Here is a 22,406-nt window from a genome sequence, read left to right on the forward strand (position 1 = left end):
ATGCTTCCTCCAGAGCAGAGGAAAGCCTGTAGAGCTGCCAGCATCCTGCAGCCAGGGGCTTCTTAGGGTTGGGGTGGGCACTCAGGATCAATAAGGTCCCCACCAAATCCAAAGCACATCAAGTGCAAAGTGACACCCAAGTTGGGCTGGACAGGGCTCATAGCACTATCACACTCCTTCAGATGGAGGTACAACCACACTTCATATAGATAAAGCAAACCCCATCCCCATACACAGCCCTGCCCAGCACTTACCTCAAAGGGGATCTCAAAGGACTCCACCAGACCTCCGATGACGAGCAGCCCCTCGGTGCTCACACCCATCCCCAGGTAGCCAGGCCAGCTGGCTCTCTCCACCAGCCGACAATCCACATACAGCTCCAGGCTCTCCTGGGAGATGCTGAGAGCAACTCTATGCCAGTGCCCATCACTGAGCAGGGAAACAGGGAACCTGCATCCCCCAGAGGGAAGGGAAGAAGCAGAACATGAAACTTGGGTCCTACACAATGCAGGATGAGGCACCATCCTTATCAATCAGCTCCCAGGACTCCTCCATCCTTAGCGTGGATGCTAAGGATGGTACAAGGCTATTGTTACAAATAAGCACTGTTGGTTCCTTCCAGCTTGGGGGAAATGCAAACAGCATTTTAAGCATCACTTACTCATAGTGTCTCCTCCTTGTGGTGACAAAGATCAAACCATATGGGCTAACCCGGATCTGGAAGAGCACATGGCTCCGATGGCTCAGGATGGTCACCAGGCTGGTGTCCTCCTGTAGTGAGTACCTGAGCTTCATCAGCACACTCAGCTCATCTGCAAACCTGGGAGAAAGAAACACGGCATAAAATGCATCACAGTACAAATGAGCTCAGTGAGAACAAGGAAGAAAATCCAAGAGCAAACAGTCCTCCAGGCTGTAAGGCTGGATACCCAGCAAGAACATAAAGCACTGTCCATATAACCTTAATGCCTCTGTATGGCATACAATCTCAGCACCCACCTGTCCCCAAACACCTCCTGTGTAGGAATGCTGAGGGTGGAGTACTGCCCGATCTGCAGTGTGCTGCAATTGGCCTCATCGGAGCTGAAGGAAACGTTGCTGAGGTCCTGTGCATGGGAAGTCATTTTATCCAGCAGGTTCACTTCATCTGCATGAGAGGAGAAATGGTCAGCAGCTGAGCCACCCTCACTCTGCCCACTTCATTCTTCTTACTGGGAGGGGAAACACAGATGAAACCTATGAGGTTGATGAGGTTACAGGCAGATCAGATTGAAAGCAGGGTATGCTGTTGGGTGAATGGCTGCCCCACACAAACCACAGCTGAGGATTCTCTATAGTAAATAACATTCAAGCTTTCCTTGGGAGGGAATGGGCTTAATGCATGACCTGAGCATGTGATGGATGTTAACCACATTCCATGAAAACACACAGGGTGAATTGAAGCACGTGCCTTCCTAAATAGAGAGCAGCAAACCCTCTGTTTGCAGCTTCTCCCCACCACTAACCCGAGGTCACTCCTACCCTGGCACTGCAGGGTTTCTGCAGAGGGTGGTGTGTGTCCACTCAGAGGGTTATGCAACAGGACTTCAACCTTCCCCTCCCTGCTCTGGGGAGCAAAGAGAATTCAGTTGTGACTTCAGTTGGAAGGGACAGAGCCAAGGCAGGAAGAGAAAGAAAGAGCACGTTGCTCCTGGGAGGGGTGAATGCCTCTAACCACCCATGGAGAGGACAGAAAACATCAGGGAAGCGAAACCTTCTCGGAAGAAAAGCCTGCTGCACACATTGTTCAGACAGGAAAAACCGAGCATGGGCGGGCATCCAACACATCACACACTGCTGCTGCTTTGTGTTGGGGTCTGCAGAGGGATGGGGCTTCTGGGGACAGTGCCTTGGGAGGAGGGAGGGCTGCTGGGAGCATAGGGTGACCCTGAGTGAGGACACACTGGTCATAAGGGAAAGGAGGCCGGGCTGGATGGGGCCCTGGGCAGCCTGATCTGGTGGGGGCAATCTGGCAGATGGCACAGGTTGGAGTGGGGGACTGTTGGTTGCCTTCCAACACAAGTTATTCTGGGATTCCACAATTCCATCTCATACAGCTCCTCAACCATCTCCTTCCTTAGTGCTGACCTCAAAGTGAAGCTCCTGGTCTTAAGGAAATTGCCCTGAGCTGCTCCAATTCACCTCAACCCCTCATACCTTGTTCTCCACATATCCTTCCCAATAAACACTGTGGAAACTGATGCTTTATCTATCAACGACAGAACAGTTTATTAAGTTTAATCTAACAGCGCTGTTAAACTTCCACCTAACGTCATCTGAGGCTGAAACCGAACCTTCAACCTGAGATGTGCAAGGCATGGCAGACCTGGTATGGCACACCCAGCTGTTAGTCACTGCTGAAAGGCAGCAGGAAGGGGTCTGATCTCGTGCCAGCAGCCATCTGTCGCACCGCCATTGAGCACACGTTGGATCCGATCCCTGCCACTCTAGTTCTCCAGGTTCTAATCAAAGAACAGAGACCTGCAAGAGAGGAACAGCACCGTGCTGAAGGCTCCTTTGTGCACCCAGCCCTGGGGCTCTGTGCTGAGTCCCAGCACTGTGCTGTCCTGTTGGGTCAGATCGTGGCAATAAGAGCTGCTTCATTCTGGTAGAGGCAGCAGCAAGAGGGAACAAGAGCAAATCTGCACAGCCAGCATGAATAGAGGGCTCTGCTAAACTCTATGTCATGCAGCCAGTGCTAACAAGCATTGCACAGCCTGACACAGGAGTAAAGATGGTGTTATCCACAGCACGGGAACATACCTGCCGCAAAAAGGGCAACATATGCACTTATGCAAACCCTACCTAAAGAGGGTTTCTCATTTTTCCAGGGTAATTCAGATCCAGAGAAATTCTTAACAGGTCTTTCTTTGTCACCTTCTCCCATGTCTGTGCTCCCAGACCTGCTCCAATGGTGACAAGTGAGCTTGGGGAAGCAGCTGCAAGGACTTGCCAGCAAACTGCCCAACAAAGCTGGAGCTTGCAGGGACCGAGGCAGAGAAGACAGACCCCACCTGCATGGGGTCTAACATGGGAGATCTACTATTGCAAAAGCATCTGGCAAAGGTGCTTCATCTGCCCAAACCTGTCCTAGCGTGGGGAGATGTTCCCAGCCACGTCTTCATTCAGCACAGCCAATTTTCCCCTTGAAAAGAATGGCTGCAGGTCAGCACATGGCTCACCTCTGCAGAGACATGGCCACGTCAGGCTGCAGTTATTCATGCTGGAGACAGTGGAGTTCCCTGCAAAGCACTGGGCTTTTGACCTTCATTTGATGGGGACAAATGTTCCCAGCCCTGTGCACACTCTGGCCTGGGGGATCTTCAGAAAGGGGAGAGGAATGGGAGTGATGCTGAGCAGACAGGAGCAGCCCTTCCACCCTTCTCCCTGCAACATTGCTCACAGCAATACAGAGGGAAAGAAAAAAAGGGGAGAAAAAATTACAGAAAAGGAGCATTTCCCAGGCTAACAAGCTGACATTTCACAGCCAAAAAGCACTCTGCTTTCACCTCGGGCAAAACATGTGCACATTTGTGATTCATTCTACACCCACAGCTGCCAATTTTCCTGCACAAACCATCGAATCATTGAGGTTTCAATCCTTCCCAAAACTCTCAAATGTTCCTCCAAATTCTTTACACTCCCTTCTGCAATCCACCTTCCCCGTTGGTACATTTGGACCCTGTGGGTGCCCTTAAGGCTCATGGCCACACTCCAGCTGGGAACAGCAATGCCTGCATTCTATCCAAGCATGTCCTAAGCTGTGCTGAGTGCTCTTTTCATCATGGTCCTCCCATTCACTGCGGCTGTCCGAGGTTCTGAGCATGACCATGGTTCACCACGGCCATAACTTGGACCAAAGGGGCTCTGCAGATGGCAGATTTCAACCCTTCCCTGTTCATCAGATGAGGGCTTGGTCTCAGGGTTGAATGAAATTGCTGGGAAGAAGCTGGTATCATGCAGAAAACTTTCCAGATCTTGCTATAAGAAAGTAAAAGGCTGAGTCATTTTGAGTCAGCCTCATGCGGGGCTTCGTCTCTGTGTGCAAATCACCCCTTTTATGTTTTGGTTTCTTTCATATTTTTTCTGGTTGGCCACCCTGCACATAGCAGGGGGTTGGAACTGGATGAATATCGTGGTCCTTTTCAACCCAGGCCATTCTATGATATTGCAAAACTTGCACAATGTAGATGTGGGCCTTGGACATGCTGCTTTGCTCAGCAGATCTGCTCTTGGTAGACAACAGAACTTAATGGCACAGGCAATAAGTTGATGTTCAGATACCAGACTCATGAAGAAATCTGGGTCTCTCTTTAGTTTGCCTTCCCAAGTCCCACAGCTGCAAAGTGTTGAAAACACAACCTTGGTGATTCTGTGATTCTATGATCTGAAAGAGACTCTCCTAATAGATGCTCAGGGCCTGCGTGTCCCTGCAGAGACGTGGATCATCCATATACCCAGCCAAGAAAGGGGGACAACTTCTTTCTCCCATCTCACGTGTTGGTAACCAGGAGAAGGTTATGCCATTGGGTTGGACTGGAGCTCAGAGCACAACAGCAGCATGGCTGCTGGCAGCATCGGGAAGCTATTAACCATTACGAGCTGACTCCCTCTTCCAAATTGCCCTAAAAGAGCTGCTGTCGAGCTCCATGGCTGGGAGCCAAGAGCACACCAGAGATCTGTCTCACTCCTAACAGCTGGAGTCAGTTTGGAGCCCTCCTCATCCTACGACAGTCAAATCTTTGATAACTTCCAGCGTAGCCACCGGGCCCTTTCCCTGGAGGAATCCTTTCCTGATCACCGTGATAGGATGCATGAACCATCCATCCCCTCGGGGCCACTTCCAAGTTCAGGGTCTCCCCCTACCAGACAGATCCCAAAAGCACCAACAGGGCCAGCTGTGTGCCAGATGCTCCATGTTTGGGAGGTTTGGAGGTCAAGGTCACAGCGAGGGCTGATGCTGTTCCTGGTGAAGGGGCCATGCAAGGGGGGAATAAGGCAGCGGAAATACCAGCCTGGGTGTGTTAAACATGCAGGGTGGGATCTACAGCCTCGTCTGCATGTTTGGCTCAGGGGAGGCAGGAAAATGTACAGCATGGAGGTCCCATGGCCACAATGGAGGGCTGGGGGAGGAGGTTGCCATGATGGCATCACTTTATGCCACCAGGAGGGCTGCAGGGTCAGGCTCCAGCTCTGCAGCAGCCTCAGCCATAAGGGAGGTCAAAATTAAGCAAATTAAGTAGTGCATACAGTCAGCATAAGGGTTGTTACAGCCAACATGGGAGGTTCCAGTTGAAACCAGCCGAGCTGTGGAAGAAAATGAATGACACTTTCACTGTAAGGTATAGGATTCCCAAAAGTCCATTCACTTAGAGAGCAAAGGCATGAGCAAAGCATTATAATGAAACCATTAATAAGGATTCAGAGCACTGCTTAGGGCGGACAGGAGCCTGATCCACTTGTTAGAAAGACCCACAAGAAGAGGGGATTGCTTAAAGTGAGTTTAGCAGCTTAAGGGCTTATCCTGTAAAGTGTGGGTGCCACTGCAGTGCCTGCTCCTCTCTATGACCTGCCATTGAAATCACGGTCCTAAGGGACAAGGGCTCAGCAGCAAGAAGGCAGACAAAGCCCCAGCAATGGGTTTCCTCCCTCATCTGTGTTTTCCAGCTCTGTCACAAGGATGGATGTGTCCCTTTACTGCCAGGAGCCAGAGATGCCAAATGAAAAGCACCATCCTGAATATGACAGGGGTGAGAGCCAGCTCTGCTTCAGGGGTTGTAATGGGGGACAAAATAGATTTTGGCTGACCTCACACTGATCTCTGTGGGCATTGCTAACCCACATTGCACCAACTTTGTTTCTGGCTGCAGGACTCCCAGTGGCTGCCTTCCCAACCTTCCTTTTTAAGGAAAAATTCATCTCAGCCATTCGTTTTGAAGTGCATACTTGGGAGAAAAATAGACATTTCAAATTCCAGCTGAAGCTATTTCCCATATGCATCACCAATTCCAGACCCAGTGCCCACGCAGAGGTCCACAGTGTGGCATTCCTCACAACTGCTGGACATGCTCGTGCACTAACACCTCCCTCCATCCCCATCCAGGGCTCTGCTGATGCTGTATTGGGAAAGTGTTGGGGGTAGGGGAGGGAGTATGTGAGCATGAGACAGAGCAAGCTGGTGAAAGAACAGCACTGCTTCAGAATGGCACGTCTAGCAGGTTAAAATAAGAGAAGAACTAATGGAGCATCATCTGCTGGCTGCACATTGTCTTGCAAAGAGATCTCACAGCTCAGAGGCAGTACACACTGGGACTCCAAAGGGCTTTGAGAGGTCTCTGTGGTAAGATTGAATCATAGAAGGGTTGGAAGGGGCCTTAAAGGCCATCAGATCCCACTCCCTGCAGTGCTCAGGGACACCCACAGCTCCATCAGTGCTCACAGCCCCAACAACCTGATCTTGGCTGTCTGTAGGGATGGAGCATCACTTCCTCTCTGTGCAACCTATGCAGTGCCTCATCACCCTGAGTGTAAAAAGCATCCTGTTATATCCACTCTAAACCTCCTTCAGTTACACCTCGTGATCTTAGAGGCCTTTTTCAACCTTAATGATTATACGATTCCATGAGCAACCTCTGCCACACGCTCAGAGCTCACCCAACCCAGACTGGATGGGATCCCAACACCCAATAACCTCAGCAAGCATAAGAAATCCCACCCCAGGAGCAGCATCACTACCTCCACCTGCGCCTCAATGACCCACAGTGATCAGACACCGAAACACCTTCCTTGCTTATAACCAAGGCCAAGGAGAAGCCTAGGAATCCAGGGCTCTGTGTGCAGCCCTATGGCCTTCCTCAGCCAGAAATCCCCCTCACAGCTCCATGAGCACTCCATCCCCAACAGTGGGCACAGCAGAGCCGGGCAAAACTCGAGACTAATTATCACAGCACTAATTACCAGCCATGTGGGACTGAGGCGCGCTGTCAAGGTTGACGTGAGCTAAACAGAAGGTGTTCTTTTGTCGCAGTGTTGCTCCCTTGAGTTCTTGGAGTGGGAAAGGCGGCGAGGAGGATGCTTATGTCTCACATTTTCTCCCCACTCGATGGCCAAAGCTTTTTCAGCTGAGTGCTGTCACAGGGGCTGCAGGTTGAATGAATCCCTCACACAATGAGGGGATGCTGGGGACAAGAAGTGCCTTTGCCACCAGCTGGCAGCCACAGCTCCACACTCAGTCATCAAGGGGATGGAAGGGCACGGAGCCAGCCCAGCTTGTTCAAAAAATGGGAGCAAAGCACACATAAATACACACACACATACAATAATTTTTGCTGTGAGTTGGAGAGGCAGCCACCCTGCTCCCAAAGTCCAGCTGTGATTAATCAAACGGTGCTCACCAGGGAAGCCACCACTGTTTGCACGTCCCATCCACCCACTGTGCTGTCCGTGTCCCCTGGATGTGGGTGGATGGGGACCTGCAGGGTATGCAGCAGCTGAAGGTCCCCAAAAATGAATGCTCCCAGTGCTGTAGCAGCACTCAGAACACCACTCCTTTATGGGCAAAGCATACAGAGCAGGTGCTCCTTCCCATAAGGACCTCCAAGCTAAGGGTTAATGCAGTTCCTGAAGCACCAACTTCCCCATCTGGTTGGGTAAACAAAGAGCCTGTTCTGCATACAGGGTGCTGGGACACAGCCCTCCTTGGATGCAATCTCCAATGGAGCTCCCAAGCTTTCCTCCCCACGCAACTTCAAACCAACACAAACCCAAAGGAACGAGCATTCCCTCTGTGTTGCAGGGAGGCCGAGCCTTAATCATTTGCAGCCAGCAAGAGCAGAATTCAAACCAGCATCCCCTGCCTGGGCATCAGCCCCACAGCTCTCCAACTCACAGTGGAATTAAAAAGGAATGGTGCAAAAAGGAGGAGGTAATGTCATATAATGGCAGAACTGAGGACCCTTACATGCACTGGAGAGTTGAGCACATGCAACATGAGATCTGGCATGTTGGAGTTTTTAAGCCCTTTGACTTGTGAACTTGTTCAGATTCACATCGTAGAGCATCACATCTCCTGGAGGATCAGTAAGTGAAGGACAACTCCCACCAGCCCTCAGGAGAGAAGCACCATCCACACAGCCTCTTCACACACCACTCATCCCTTAATTAAGCAGATTTTAATTGGGTGACTCTAAGCTTTAATTAACTGCAAACCATGCATGTTCATTTCTGGGTTGCATTCTCAGACAGCCCCCTCCCTGCCTGGTATCACCCAGCTTCCCCACTTCCAATCCCCAGTGTCTTGTCCACCCCTTGTATCTCGGTCCAGCTGCAGCCCCTGGAATGCAGTTCATGCTCAGTTCCCAGGCTGAGCTGCACCACCTCAGTGCTTCCCAGCCAACATTCAGGCAGAGTTAAGCCCTACTAAGATAACGGCGCTTTCCCTCTTGAAAACGCATTCATAACATAGCAGCCCTTGGCACGCTCCAGCCTGGGCCTAAACCCCACGTTTGGGGCAGGGTTTGTGCTGTACCCCCCAGGCGTGGGGCAGCCCTGGGGCTGCGGGAGGGTCACACCATCCTGCCGTGCCCGCAATGCTGGCTGAACAGTGCATCCTAGCGGACACCTCCTCCTCCTCGAGCATCCCCACCGCCCGTTAGAGACCCTAAGGGAGTTTCCCCGAATACCCCCCCACCTCATCCCATCCCCACCTTTCGGGGAGGCTCCTCTCCTACCTGCCTGCAGCCCTGAGCCCGTTTCGGGAAGCTCCAGCCCCTCCGATCCCAGTGGCAAAGCGCAGAGCAGCGCCAGAACCAGCGCCCCGCAGCGCATCGTGCGCCCGGTCCCGGCTCCGCACCCGGCCCCGCACCGCCCCGCTCCGCTCCGCCCCGCAGCTACGGGACCCCCAGGGAGGGGTGGGGGGGAAGGGGGACAAGGGGGAGAGAAGGGGAGGGGGTGAGGAGGAGCACCCTCCTGCCCTCCCTCCATTCATCCCTCCGCCCCCAGCACGAGAGGGGTGGGCGCGGATGTTACGGGGCGGGGGGAATAGCGTGGCCCCCTCCCCATGTTTCTTGCGCAACCGCGGGCTGCTGGGGGTTACGGGTTAAGGATTTCCCCCCCCAAACACCTCGTGGCTCTGCCTCGTCGGCACACAAAGCTCAGAAGCGCTGGAGGAGCCCTTTGCTTTGCATTCAGAACATGTGATTGCTGATTCCGATTCCAGCGCTGACCTTCTGGCCCAGCAGAACATCCCCTGCTGCATCTCTTTATCTTGCAGTGGATTTCTAGTGGGGGAGATGTGCATGCGATGCCCTTTGCTCTCTTCCTGCAGCAGCACCCCGCTGCTATGGGAGCTTTCAGGCGGGTCAGTGAACAACCACCTCCTCCAGAGCAGATACCCGAGGATCTGCTGAAGGGAAGCATTAAATTAAAGTAGAAAAGGACTGAGAATGCTTCCCCCTAATGGCAACACGAGGTGCGGGGAGTGGGAAACGCTGCTCCTGAACCCTGATGGGATCTGCAGGGCTGCACACTCAGAGATCTCCATGTCACTCCTTGGTTCGGGTTATCTCAGAAATAAAATCCTGCTTATCTTTATGCTCTGCTGTCCTCTTCCTAAGGAACCCAGGGCCTGCGCAGCCCAGATGACAGCCAAGGGAAGTGATTCTGCTCCACGCTTTGCCAATAACTCACTGAATGACCTCAAGCTAATCCATCTTCCTCCTGTGCTACATCCTGACCTGGTGACAGAGGGACAGAGGACCTTCTCTGTGCTCACACGTGCACATGAACTCCAGGTGGGACCTCATCACAGCAAGGAAGACCAAGACCTCGGGTTCCAAAGAGCACTGAAAAACTGCAATGCTCCTCCCAAGGGCTGCTTCACACCAGGGATTCCTTAGAGCCATCAGAAGGGTCACAGCAGCAGAGCCCAGGGAGGAAGATCTGCACAGTGCTCAGCCCTGCTGGGGAAGAAGGTAGGTAAAGAAATGAGAAGTTCCTTCCTCACGTGCCAGCAGCCATTGGGGTCTGCTCAGGGCAAGAACTTCAAGGTCTTAACAAGCACCACCATCATCACCACTAGCAGGAGCAGCGTGCCAGCCCCCAGCAGACCACACTGCTATTTCCATGCTCACAGTGCCCCAGGGTAGCACCAAAACATCCATTCCATTCCTTACAGCACCCAACCTGGGCCCTTTACATGCAGCTTCCTTCCCAAGCTGCTACTAGGAGCGATGGCCAAGCTCTGGCTGGAGGTGGGCTCCCACTCAGCACTGCACACACCGGCTGGGACTTTGTCAGGTCAGTTTGATTTTAGTTTGTTTGTTGTTTGCTCTTTTTTTGCTAAGTTTTTATTTTAATTCAAGGACTTTGCTTCATACAAAATGTAATTGTAGAAACAACTGCAGAGTTCAAAGTTTGGCTGATAAATAGTACTCAGGCAGCAAACTCGGCAATCACAGAATCTTTGTTTTCTATTTCTTCCCCTTCTTTCTTTTCCCCCTTGGGTAAAGTTCCAGTTGTGTTGCATGGTTGGAACTTTTTCATCCTTTTTAACACCATTATATGTTTTTTTTTTCTCTTTTTCCTTGTCTTTAAATAGAAAGTTTTGCAACAAACCCCCAATTTATATCAAATATAATTAAAAATTAACAACTGATGAATACATTGTATCAAAAAAGTACGAAGATAAACATTTTCCATGCACATACTTTTTATATATATGTATATATGTATATATTTTACATGCAAACATTACTTATTCAAAGTACAGCCACTACGAGACTGGTTCTGGATGCAGAAAACTGATCGGTGCAATTCAAGTTTGGCAACTCACTATGAGGATCCTTGGAGTTATGATGTATGCATTGAAGAGACAGCAGAGAGGCTGTTAAAATAGAGGGGAAAGGGTACTATGGACAACCGTGGTCAGGCTCCTCTGTCACCGCCATTGCTGGAAGCAATGACCCCTATGGGGAAGGCGGAGGGTCGGACAAGTGGAGCTGCTGCTTTGTGTTCTGTGCAAGAATTGGAGCAATCCCGCACCCCCGTTGGGCTTTGGAGGGGGGATTGGTGTGGGGCTGTGGGGGCTGAGGTTGAGTATGACAGAGGAAGGGGCAAGGCAGAGGGGAAGGAAAGGCAAAACTGCTCGGTGCAGAAAGACGGCTCGTTTGCTTTGCGGTGTGGGTGCAATGTTTGCATGCAGTGTTGGAGAGGTTCCACTTTCTCCTCTCCTCCTTGGAGTAAAAGAGTAACGTTTTCTTTAAAATTTCAAATAAAGCCTTTGTGCCTTTGTGTCAGGAAAAATGTATAAAACATTTGGTCACAATCATGCTGAAGCCTGAAACAGGAAGATCCAGCAGATAAAGCTACAGAATGGATGAAGGTCTCACTGACTGTGGTGTGGATGTGTTTCCTTACGTGTCATCTTGTTGCATAGCCCTCCGTTTGCAAATTACAGCCATTACCCATAGAGGACCTCTGGCTACCGCACTTCCTTTATTCAAAGTGCACATAAATACAGAGACAGAGACAGGAGTTATCCTTTAGCAGAATCCAGGGATGAGATCAGCCAGAGATTATTATTCAGTAACGGAACAAAAAAGAAAAACACGCAACGGAACGCGACAGGTTGAATTTCTCCAACAGAAAAGCTACAGGAGATGTGAAGAAACCATCCTACAGCAGGATGCTCCCAGCACAAATCCCCGGAAGGACCTTGCTGAGAGCATCAGAGACCTCCTGAGTGTTTTGGTAGCCTCCAACACCCTAAAACCACCCTCATGTCCAAACCTATCGGCAGGTCTGCCGGGATCTCCACCCGGTTCAAGCTTTGCCTTGAGAAGTTCCACAGTTCTGGGGCTCGGTTGATCCTCTGAAGTAATTCAACTGTCCAACCATTTCCTATCGTTACTTTTAGCAACGTGCTCTACGGGCACCTCCCACCCCTCCTGCTTTAACCTTCTGCCCAGGAACTGCTTGGCTTCTGGCCTCCCGTGCACCAAATTAGCCCTACTGAGGTTCTCCAAAGCCACGGACACCAGGTCCTGCCCAGGCGCTTCTTTTGGCACTCTCTCCCCATCGCCATGTCAGCTGTGCCTCCTTCCCAGGCTCAAAGTGCAGAAATCCACACGTGCACAAACTAAAATGTCATCCAACGCAAAAGTCACTTGCAAGAACACAGAAATCTCATCCCTGAGAATCAGAGTTAAGAGGTTTTGATATTTTTGTTTCGTTTTCTTTTCTTCTTAACAGGCAAATAAATAAAAACGAGACTCTCTCCATCTGCCCCCAACACAAACGACGCACCACGGGACACAGCCACGGCTCTCGCGGCCCAACTACAACTCCAGACATGCAAATGGGAAAGGCGCTGCTCCTCTGGGAGCATCACTGCAGCTCTCCCACAGGACCTAAACATCGGTCAACGAGACAACACCAGACAAATGAGACAAGGCCAGTTCCAACTGCTGCAGTTATAACCCTTCCCGCTCTCAACAACTAAAGTATATTTTAAATAAAACAAAGTCAAAAAATAAAAAACGAAAAAAAAAAAAAAACCAACAAAAAAACAAAAAACCACCAAACCAACCCCAAAGCATCTTTGCCTTCCCCACTATCATCTTCAAACCCAGCCCAGGCAATGTGCTCGCCATGGGACCTCCACCCTTGGGCACTGCCCCAGGCCCTGCTACCCCCACGTTCGATGCATCGAAGCAAGAGTTTGCGTCGTCGTTGCCGTGTAAGATTTCAAAGGTTAGGCACTTAGTAGTGAACAACTGGAGCATTCGGTAGAAACGGTGGGACCTGGAATGACAACTGGACTAATCCTCTACAGAAAGAGTAATTTTGTTTTTTTTCCCTTTTTTTTTTCTTTTTTTGGGTTTTTTTTTTTTGTTTTTTTTTTTTACTGTACAATTTACAAAAATGCACACAATGAAAAGTTAAAGTTCTATCTAATAGCTTGATATAAAACCAATAACATTTCTTCTGCTCAACCCTACGCTTTTTTTCCTGTATTTTTAAAGTTTTTGTGGGTTTTGTTTCTTTTTTCCCCCCTTTCTTTTAGTTTTTTTTTCTTTTTTCTTTTTTTTCTTTTTTTTGCTAAATCAAGCTTATATTGTAAACAAGACAAAACAGTGAGGGCGTGTTGCAGTCAACAGGAGAGAGGGACAGGAAGAAAAGTCTCAGCAGCAAGGAAACAGTCCTTAGGAAGGAGCTCTCGTGTGGCTTTCTGGTGGGCGTGGAGGACCCGAAGTGGTGATGCACGTGAGAGGTCCGGGGTGAAGCAGCGAGTTCCTGGGAAGGGTCGCTGTGGCTGAACATCAAGTCCCAACGGACTGTCCTTTGTTCTGATCTCTGGGGTTTCTTTTTTCTCCTCTCCCAGTTCATTAGGTAGATCTCTTCCCTCTTAGTGGGGAACAAGATGAAACGCAGGGTCGAGCTTTGTTTGCCAGTGTCCCTTTTGCAACCCTGACTCCTGCCCAGATATGGGTGGGACAGGTGAGGAAAAAAATAATCATGAAGTAGTAGCCCATCTGATGTTGACCAATCAACTGGTCAAACAAATCGGCACCAAACATTCCCAATCCCAAAAAGCATTGATGGTCTGCTCATCTGCCAGCAGGGACGGCTCCTCGCAGGCCTCATGGTTGGGTACCTGGTGCACATCTCTGAAAGCAGCAGGGAGGTGGGGTGAGGTGCGCTGCCTCCTGGGAGGGAGCCTTCTTCCTTGGTACCTTTTGGTGGAAAAAAATTAAAAAAAAAAAAATAAATAAATAAAAAGAGGGCAGGAGAGAGGCTGCACAAGTGTCTCCAGAGGTCTCGGAGTGGGACAGAGCAGTTCTGGCAGCAGGGGCCACCCCCTGGCACTGTGTGTCTGAGCGCACAGCCTTCCAGATGATAAAACTCATCGACTTTCCCTGTGTGCGCCTCCGAGGGTTTGGCTGTGCCGCTAACACCAGTCGTCCTCGTCAGCTTCATGGTAGTAGCTCCGTCCCCTGGTGCCAGTGCCAGGCCCCGTGTTGAGCCCCAACGTGTAATGGTAGCCATTGGGCACCCGGCGTGCTTGGTGAGACTGGGAGGTCAAGGAAGAGACATAAGAAGTCCTGGAGGAACGCCCCGAGTTGGTGGCCACGGCTTCCTCGAAGGTGAGCGTGTCCTCAGGCGCTGCGCCCACGGGGCTGTCGGCGGTGTCACGGTGGCCCAGGTAGGGGTCGGAGCCGATGCGGGCAACCGCGGCTGGGGGCGGCTGCTGGTCCCCACGCAGCAGTGCATTGTGCTCAGACAGCCCGCGGCTCAGACGGCCTGGGGAGAAGGGTGGGAGGCCACCCGACGACGTGCTGAAGTGTACAGGCGAGGAGTTGGCGGTCTTGTAAGTGATGCTGGGGCGTGGGGTCAGGGGGGTCTGCGGGAGCTGCCTCCGACCCCGGCATGGGGTACTAGCACCAGATGTCGACAGCAAGGGGCTCCCGTTAACCGAACCACTGCCCTACATCAAAATTGGAACAGAGCGAATGAAAAAAATAACAACCAAAAATAAAAACAAACAAGAAAGAAAGAAAGAAAAAGAGAAAAAAAAAAGAAAAAAGAAGAAGGAAACGCCGGACAAACACAAAGGCAGGCAGGTGTAAAACAGAAGGAGAAGCAACAGGAGGGAGAGACAAGTCACAAGAAGAAAGAGAAGGAAAAAGAGAGAGTTTAGACACGCACAGTTAAGGGAAGGAGGTTCTCGAGAAATAATTAAACAGGAGATGCGAAAAGTTGGAGAACTGAAGTTCTGCAAGCAGTGGGTAAGGACAGAAATGACTGGAGCACTGGTAGAATGAGAACTCCAACAGAAGGGGACGCTGTCTGGGGAGAGGACCCACAGCACACACACCCCAACATGCCCTTACCTCAGTGACTCTGTGAGCGGCCCAACAACCTGCTGTGCTTGTTGGCAAACCAGCATTCTGCTTTGGGGCAAAGCTTTGCTCAGCTTCAGGCAAGAGCTGTGAACATTGACACTGGGGGAGGTCTTGTTTTTGTGCTCAGAACTGAATTATGTGGGAGAGTTTTGGGATGGACTTTTTTAGTAGTTTTGATTGGAATGTATTTTAGTCCTAAATAGGCACTACTTGAGAAACAACAACTAAAGGGAGGATGCCAAGCCTTCTTCATGGTCATACATTACAACAGGCTAATAAATACTCCAGCACTGGAGGTGTTCAAAGTCAGGCTGGATGGAAATTTGAACAACCTGATCTGCTAAAAGACATCCCTATCCATGTTGGGGGATTGAACTAGATGATGTGTCACTTCCAATCTAAGCAAGCCTTAAAGGCTTTCCCTTCCACGGTCTTTCATCTCCTCTATTTTAAAAGAGGCACAGAAAATGTACATCCCTGGCAGAAGTTAAGGCTCTCCTCCCACCCTGCATCTCCTCACCTGTCTGTGGGGACCTTGCTCAGGCCCACCATTGGGTGAAGTGGGCCTGCTCTGATCAGCAGACTTGGGCTGGGATCGGTCCCGGCTGCCATAGCGATCACAGGAGTAGAAGCGCTGCTTTTCTGAAGAGGAGGAAGAGTGCTGCTTCCTCTCTTGGGACCGTCCACGCTCCTGCTTCTTGTCCTTGGAAGAAGATTCACCAGAGCGGGCCACTGAAAGGAGAATATTAGTTGGTGCTCACCAAGAACACGGAGCAGGGACCCCAAATCACATACGTATGGACTAACACCCGTTAAACACAAAGCTCTTACCAGCTTCCCCATCGGCCAGTTGATGTGTGGTCCTGTCCAAGGACTTCTGCTTCTTCTCTTTCCGCCGGTGGCAGCGGTGGTGGTGGTGGTGATGCACCTGGTCCGTGGGCACACGCTCCAGGGAGTACTCGTAGAGGTGCATGGGGTGCGGGCGCTGTGGGGTCAGCGTGGAGATGGAGCGCTTCATGGGGCTCGTGTCCGGGATGGGCTGTGGGGCACAGGGGGAATAGAGCAGGGTCAGGGGACAAGCACCTCACCTTGCTCAGCTGCTCAGATCCCAGCACGGGGTGGGTTTTGTAGCAATAGACAGGGGTGAGGAGGGGCAGGAGAAAAATAGTTAACTGGCTCTAATTGGAATGGGCAGAAGAACTTGGAATGGTGGACTTAGTGCTAAGTTTGAGGAGCAAATGAGATCTCCATTTGCTGAAATGGGCTTTGCTTTCAGTTTTGTGCCAGTCCACAGGTATTTTGGGTGCAGAGCAGGATGCAGCATGTCACATCACACACAGTCTCATGGCAGTCAACAGTAGATGAGCAGGGGCAGAGGGCAGCACAGTAGCCAAGCATCTCACAAAGGTTATTCTCCAAGACCAGTTCCACCCAAAGCTGCTTCAGGGCCTGGGATCATCCCAAAGCAACTCCAAGGAGGGGAAGCATGAAAGCATTTCTGGGCATCAGATGGAAAGGGAGAAAACTCAGAAAGAAATGGGCAAGGTACAGGCCAAGCCACCTAAGAGCTACGACTGCCTCCCTGCACCTGAAGACAACTTCCATCCAACTATTAAACCTCTCCTCTTGTCTCATCATTGCTCTTGATGTCCTTGTGGATGGGACGAGCAAGACATCAAGCATACACTACAGTTCTACCAGGATATCTCCAGAAATGACTACTTGGGGTTGCTACTGCCACTTTCAAACCATCTGTGGGCTTGAGAGCCAAGCACAAGAGCTCTGCACAGCAATCCAACCTCCCATGGGCACTGCTCAATGTTGTCTTCTACACTAGTGATAGCTCCAGTCTCTGCTCTCTTCCCTTTGGGTCCAAACTTCACAATGATGCTCTGCAGAACACAAAGGTAAATGGGCTGCAGGATAAATGCTCTCACATTCTTTTACCTTCCTGTTGAGGTGTAAAGCTCAGAAAACAAGGAAAATTCCTGTGTTTCTTTCTCTATCACTCTCTTGGTCTCCAGCTGCCTTGCAGAGTGCTCTCAGGTGGATACAGGGCTTCCATCCATGCTCTGCAGGCTTCCCAAGGTCTGTCATCACATCTAAGCTGCTTGCTAGAGGGAAGCCAGCAGAGCATTGCAGCTGGATGGGGAGGGAGCTCAGGATGTCCTTTGGTTTGAGGCTTGTTTTGAGTTCTCAGTCCAACAGGTGCTTCAAATGACACTGCCAGCAGAACATTTACTTTGCTCACAGTAACCTTTCCAGTGAGCCTTGCATTATTTTTACCATCTATGCTCTTCTGTTTGCTTTGCCTGAATTTCAGATCTCTGCTGCCCATGATATTTACATAAAGCAGAGCCAGTTGGTTTGCAGCCCTAGTTGGTATTTTGGGGAGGAAGAGCTTCTGTTCCTCCCAGTGTGCCACCATGCATGCAAAGGTGCAATCTCAGCTGAATTTTTAGTTGCTGCTCTCTCTTTCAAGTTACCCAAGTGTTGGTGTTTCCTATCAAGGTGCTGTGTTAGAACTGGATCAGCAAGGCAAAGCTTATCCTCCCCAGAAATCCCAACAATGCTCTCATTATGTTAATGGGGCACACACACAAGCCCTGGGAGAACACACCATAACCCTTCACAGAGTTACTGATTGCTTCTTCATTACCAAACTGGCAGTTTTCAGTTCCTAAATCCCCGTGCAACAAGGCATTCCAAAGAAATAAATAAGCAAAACAAAGGAAATCCCTGCTATTGCAGCGTGCGGCGTGCAGTTGTGGATCGAATGGATGGCAGCAAAGTGGGGAGAGACAGCAGCTGCATCGGTGCAACATCGTACTCCAAATGAGAAGGGAAAGAAGTAAAGGGTTAAGGAAGGTTAATTATTTCTTAACACGGATTTAATAGGATACAACTTAGTGCAAACTACATACTGCTAGGTAACTCCCAGGTGACCGTGCTTTGCTCCTCTGCAAACAATTCGGACAAGATGAGAGACATTATTTGAAGCAGCCCCACAGTACAGCCATTGTCAGACACCGCAGCAGATGTGCAGCAGACACGATGAGGGCGAGAGGGGAGGTGGTGGGGAGCGGGACAGCAAAGAGGCAGGGGAATGGAGGGCATAGGGGATTTGTTTTTAAAAGGGGAGTGTAAAAAATAGATGGGAGATAAACAAGATGTCCAGAAAAAAGAAGGAAAAGGAATGTGTTGCAAATAAGAGTTATAAGGAACTCAAAGATTGGGGGAGCGGAGCAATATGTGAGAATTGGGGGGAGGGAAGGGGAGACACACAGAGAGGACATCGGTTATTTGGCTGAAGCTACAACACCAGAACATTACATCATTACATGAGGTTAGATCTGCTCAGGTATTACGGGCCTGATTCATCATAAGATCAGAGAGCTTTGGTGAGGGCAGTTGTGCCCTGGGGGACCAGTACTGTGCTCCTGCAAGCAAGCACTTCTGGAAAGTGAGTGGCTTTATCTCTGTGCTGGAGCATATCCCAGCAGCATGGGAATACACTGCTGAGTCTGCTCCAGTATGGGTGGAACCAGGTCATAAATCACAGAATCACTGAGGTTGGAAAAGACCGCTAAGACCATTTAGTCCAACCATCAGGTGCATGAAGAAGCAGCCGGACCCATCCATAAACAGCCATATCTGCCACAATAGAGAGGAGTTTCTCAAGACAAAGCTAGTGGCTTTGCTGTTGGTTACTGCTTGGCATTGGAAGGCCATTTCTGCCTATGCAATACACAGCCTTTGAGTTTTGAGGGGCAGCATGTCTTTCACATATGAAGAGCAAAGGGGAATGGCCCACGGCCATGGGCTGCTCACTTCTTTCTCTATGAATCAGGCCCTTTGAACAAAAGACACGACTATGAGATGTTCTGACACACAAGAGGAGGGATGGTGTCTGGAGAGCACCTGGGTTAACACAAGCAGTGAACACATACAATGCCCAAAAATGGTACGTGAAAACCATGACCTCCTACACACTGAGGAATTAATCACCAAGTTGCTGTAAAAGCCAACTCTAACGATGAGGTTTCTTTACAAGAACTTAAACAAAGAAAATGAAATCCTCAACGACGTATTACCAATCAAAATCGAAACACAAGATATAACTGTGGGAAGAGGAAAACACAGGGAGACTGCTTAATGTCTCAGTGAAGCCTTCCAGGCACAGTCTCCCTGGTATTTTCCATACCTCCTGCATTTATCAAAGAGAACCACAGGAAATCTCCAGCTTATTTTATGGCTGGGGCATTGGAGTCTGCTTCAGCTGTCTGTCTGGATAGACGGCAGACAACTGGCAATGGGATACACATGCCTTTCAGGAATACAGGCTGGCAAATATCTTTGTCCCCAGTTAATCAGAACAGACACTCGTAGGTAGGCAGTCATCATTTAGCAACCCAAAAGGAAGGTTTTCTCTTGCTTGCTTTTTGCTGCAACCAGACGCAAGTAAGCCTGCAGACAATGCTGTGCTTGCACATGAACACCTATCGTCCAAGCAGAAAGCCTGGTTACCTGGCACCGGGACCAGCTTCCAATAAACCTCACAGGCAGCTGATAACAACAGCTCCAATCCCTTGCCATGCTCTCAGCCTCCCACCCCCAGCTTCCCTTGCTTACCTGTGTTTCGGCAGCCAGGCGCGGCATGGAAGCTGCCCGACCCTGGCTCTCCAGCCCTGGTTGGTGCTCTCCATTGGCAATCGTGGGGCTGATTTCCCTCATTTCCACCACCTGGTTGAAGCAGGAAACAGTATTAAATAGCAAGACCACATCAGCTTCAAACCCACTGCCTTAGCAGTATCCTACTAGTCGGTGAGTGAAGAGGTGCTGATAAGGAAAGAGAATAAAATGGGGGGCATTGGAGCACCCAAGTTATTCTATATCAACAGGGTTGTTTTCAACAAAGACAGCAGTGAGCCACAGCAATAAACCCCATCTCTGACCCGTGACACCTCTCCTTTGGGTTTATACGCTAATAATAATGGGACAACAAGGAGGACAAAACCCTAAGAGTCCCATCTCAGCAGACATGAAGTGTTATCAGCAGGATAAGCACATCCACAAACACAGACTTGCTTTTTCTCCATTACGTTCAAGCAAGTTTTGGGTGGTAAGAGAGACGGTGCTTGTCCCAGAGGGCAGTGGACCTCTCCAGCTCTCAGAGAAGTGTCTACCCAGATATCTATTCAGGTCTGCTGCATTTCACCCAGTCATCACCTGTTTGCTTACCCGTTCAATGGGGATTTCCTCTGAGTGGCCTCGTTCAAAAGCTGGTGTCCTGGTTTCATAAAACACATCCTGGGTGCGTTGAGTCCCCCAGGAACTGGATTCTTTGATCCCACCCTCTGGAGCTGGCCTGACAGAAGGTAAATAGGAAGAAAAGACAAACACTTTTGCAAGAGAGTTTTGCTAACTTAATAAAGCAGCCAAGTAACCCCCAACATTTCACTTCTGAAACTGCATTGGTAAGAGGCATTTTGATAGTCATCAGTGGAAAGCTGTCCTAGCCATATGTGAGGAGGCAGCTTAACTTGGAGTCACTGTAGACACTCTGCACCACCACAGCAATTGGATCAGTGGGGTCAGGGTTGATGTGTCTGCCCTCGCTGCCCCTGCTCTGTATCACAGATACTCACAACGTGCCCCCGTTGTTGAGTGAGGCTGAGCTTTTCTGGCGCAGGAATGCCTTCGCATTGCTGAATGCTGAGGGCTGGGTTTGCTCCAACGTGGCCTTCAAGGGGTGGAAGAGTGACACTGGTCCGGGCTGTGAAGAACAAAGGGTGGTTGTAAGAGATGGAGCTGAGCATGGAGAGGATGCACTGTGCTAACCAAGCATCCCTCTACATCCCCAGACTTTCAGAGTGCAATGCACCAGTGACTGCACTGAGAACTGCTTGAGAAGCAGCTGCAGGAGAGGGAGGACGGGGAGTGACATCCCCAGTACCTGGCACAGGCCCCCAGGAGGCTGGTGGACTTGTTCCCTGCTGTTCTTGTTCTGTTTGTAGAAGTCAAATATCATGAGAGCTGCGTAGACCTTCCCCACAGTCATCTCATCAGCTGTCCACACATGGTGAAATGCAGCAGAGGTGTTCAGGTGGATCCAACAAGGGAAAGGACCAAGGGAGGGATGGATAAGTCAAAGTGCATGAGAAACAGGGACATCAAAGGGGTGTGGGAAGCAAGGTGAGAGAACAGGTAACGTTAGAATATTGAGGCAAAACAGACACAGGGAAAAGGAAAGAAAACAAAGCTAAGAAGTTTAAAATGGAATTCTTCAAATCTTTGCAAGTTGCTGCCTTTAACGTTTGAGGAGGATATCAACACCAGATCTGCGGCCATCTTTTCATCAACAAAAGAGCTTATTCCAATGTCTGTGAATTACAGTCAACCGGGGCACAGCGGGCTAACATCTATCTCAAAGTATTTCACATTTCCAGATGTCCGTTGCACCCTCCCAGCTCTGCTCCCCTCCCTTCCATGCACAGCAGCTGAGTTTAAAGACGCAAAGGCACCATGAGGAATGGGGAGGAAAGGAATTCTATCATTGCTACCCACTGATCTGCACCTCCTCACTTCCCTCATCTGTCTTAATTAACTTTGCCTTTATTGCTCCGCACTGTTTCTCATTAATCAGGAATCCGAGCCCTTGCTTTGGCCAATGCAGATAATGGCAAGCTTTCCATTTTCTCAGCACTTTCTCTGGGGATATCATTGAGCAGCACGAGGTTCCAAGGTACCTCATTTCTGATTCTGGAAGTTCTCGGCAAACTTGTAATTTTCTTCTCCTGGTTTTCTGCAGCAGAATGAACCCAGATGGCAGGAATTGCTCTGCTGCCCTTAGAAGCACAGGCTGGAGGCAAACAAAAGCTAGGAACAGTGCCTGGAAGGGGCCACACTGCATTGGTTCCTTCTCAGCACAGTGCTTTTTCTAAGGGCATGAAACCTACTGTAATGTTAAGGAAACAGAGGCCTAAATCTGCTCCTTTGGTGGTCATGGAGTCATTAAGGTTGGAAAAGATTACCAAGTCCAACCAGCAACCCACCCCACCATGCCCACTAATCACATCCTTAAGTGCCACACCACTGTTTTGATGGAAACTATATGACTCCATCACTTCCATGGGCAACCTGTTCCAATACCTCTGTGATCAGCAATACCTGCAAGCTGATCTACACTGGGTTTCTTTGCTGCATCCTGTGCACGTGAACTGTGTAGCTGGACAAGGCTTAGGGCAAAGCAGGGGGAAAACCCAGGCCAGGCTTCTTGGAGGGCTGGGTGCTTACGTTTGTGTGGAGGCACCAGGAGATCCAGTGTCTTCTGGGACAGGTTGGGCCAAACCAGAGAGATCTCTTTTCTCAGCTCAGCATCACACTGGTGCTGCTTAACACCCCCTGAACAAATGGAGAGGAAACAAGAAGGCACATAAGTGAAAATCCTCATTCAGCCCTTTC

General features: G+C 50.0%; 2 protein-coding genes and 1 long non-coding RNA gene across 32 annotated transcripts in view; 1 reads left to right on the forward strand and 2 right to left on the reverse strand.

Annotated features, from left to right (window-relative positions):
* Positions 1-9,045, reverse strand: part of LOC107321683 (uncharacterized) — a 28,389-nt gene extending 19,344 nt beyond the window's left edge. For 5 of the 18 annotated variants that reach the window (XR_014936180.1, XR_014936179.1, XR_014936178.1 and 2 more), the window contains exons 1-4: positions 8,769-9,045; positions 1,000-1,147; positions 662-820; positions 255-450 (exon numbers count right to left, since the gene is read on the reverse strand). Coding sequence is in view for 8 of the 18 variants with exons in the window: in XM_085520979.1 (XP_085377105.1) it covers positions 255-450; positions 662-820; positions 1,000-1,147; positions 8,769-9,021 (756 nt within the window). In the remaining 10 variants the exon portion in view is untranslated. Of the gene's footprint in view, positions 1-254; positions 570-661; positions 821-999; positions 1,148-1,505; positions 1,611-6,996; positions 7,131-8,768 lie in introns of those variants that run through there. The other 13 variants (XR_014936181.1, XR_014936185.1, XR_014936184.1 and 10 more) reach the window with 7 other exon arrangements.
* A 380-nt stretch (positions 9,046-9,425) lies between these two features.
* LOC146757468 (uncharacterized) lies at positions 9,426-10,995 on the forward strand. The gene is made up of 2 exons (XR_014936191.1): positions 9,426-10,010; positions 10,214-10,995. It is a non-coding gene; the product is annotated as an uncharacterized LOC146757468 (long non-coding RNA).
* A 2,065-nt stretch (positions 10,996-13,060) lies between these two features.
* The window catches only part of CACNA1B (calcium voltage-gated channel subunit alpha1 B), a 193,648-nt gene continuing 184,302 nt past the window's right edge, over positions 13,061-22,406 (reverse strand). For 10 of the 13 annotated variants that reach the window (XM_085520974.1, XM_085520970.1, XM_085520971.1 and 7 more), the window contains 8 exons: positions 22,239-22,346; positions 20,899-21,011; positions 20,591-20,718; positions 20,184-20,310; positions 19,575-19,685; positions 15,774-15,981; positions 15,463-15,674; positions 13,061-14,524 (listed from right to left, as the gene is read on the reverse strand). In XM_085520974.1, the coding sequence (XP_085377100.1) occupies positions 13,988-14,524; positions 15,463-15,674; positions 15,774-15,981; positions 19,575-19,685; positions 20,184-20,310; positions 20,591-20,718; positions 20,899-21,011; positions 22,239-22,346 (1,544 nt within the window). In that variant the 3' untranslated portion in view covers positions 13,061-13,987. Of the gene's footprint in view, positions 14,525-15,462; positions 15,675-15,773; positions 15,982-17,818; positions 17,903-19,574; positions 19,686-20,183; positions 20,311-20,590; positions 20,719-20,898; positions 21,012-22,238; positions 22,347-22,406 lie in introns of those variants that run through there. The other 3 variants (XM_085520976.1, XM_085520977.1, XM_085520975.1) reach the window with 2 other exon arrangements.

The sequence above is a fragment of the Coturnix japonica genome, chromosome 21 (assembly GCF_054131305.1).
Source record: "Coturnix japonica strain WE chromosome 21, WE-NBRP24, whole genome shotgun sequence".
NCBI classification, from domain to species: domain Eukaryota; kingdom Metazoa; phylum Chordata; class Aves; order Galliformes; family Phasianidae; genus Coturnix; species Coturnix japonica.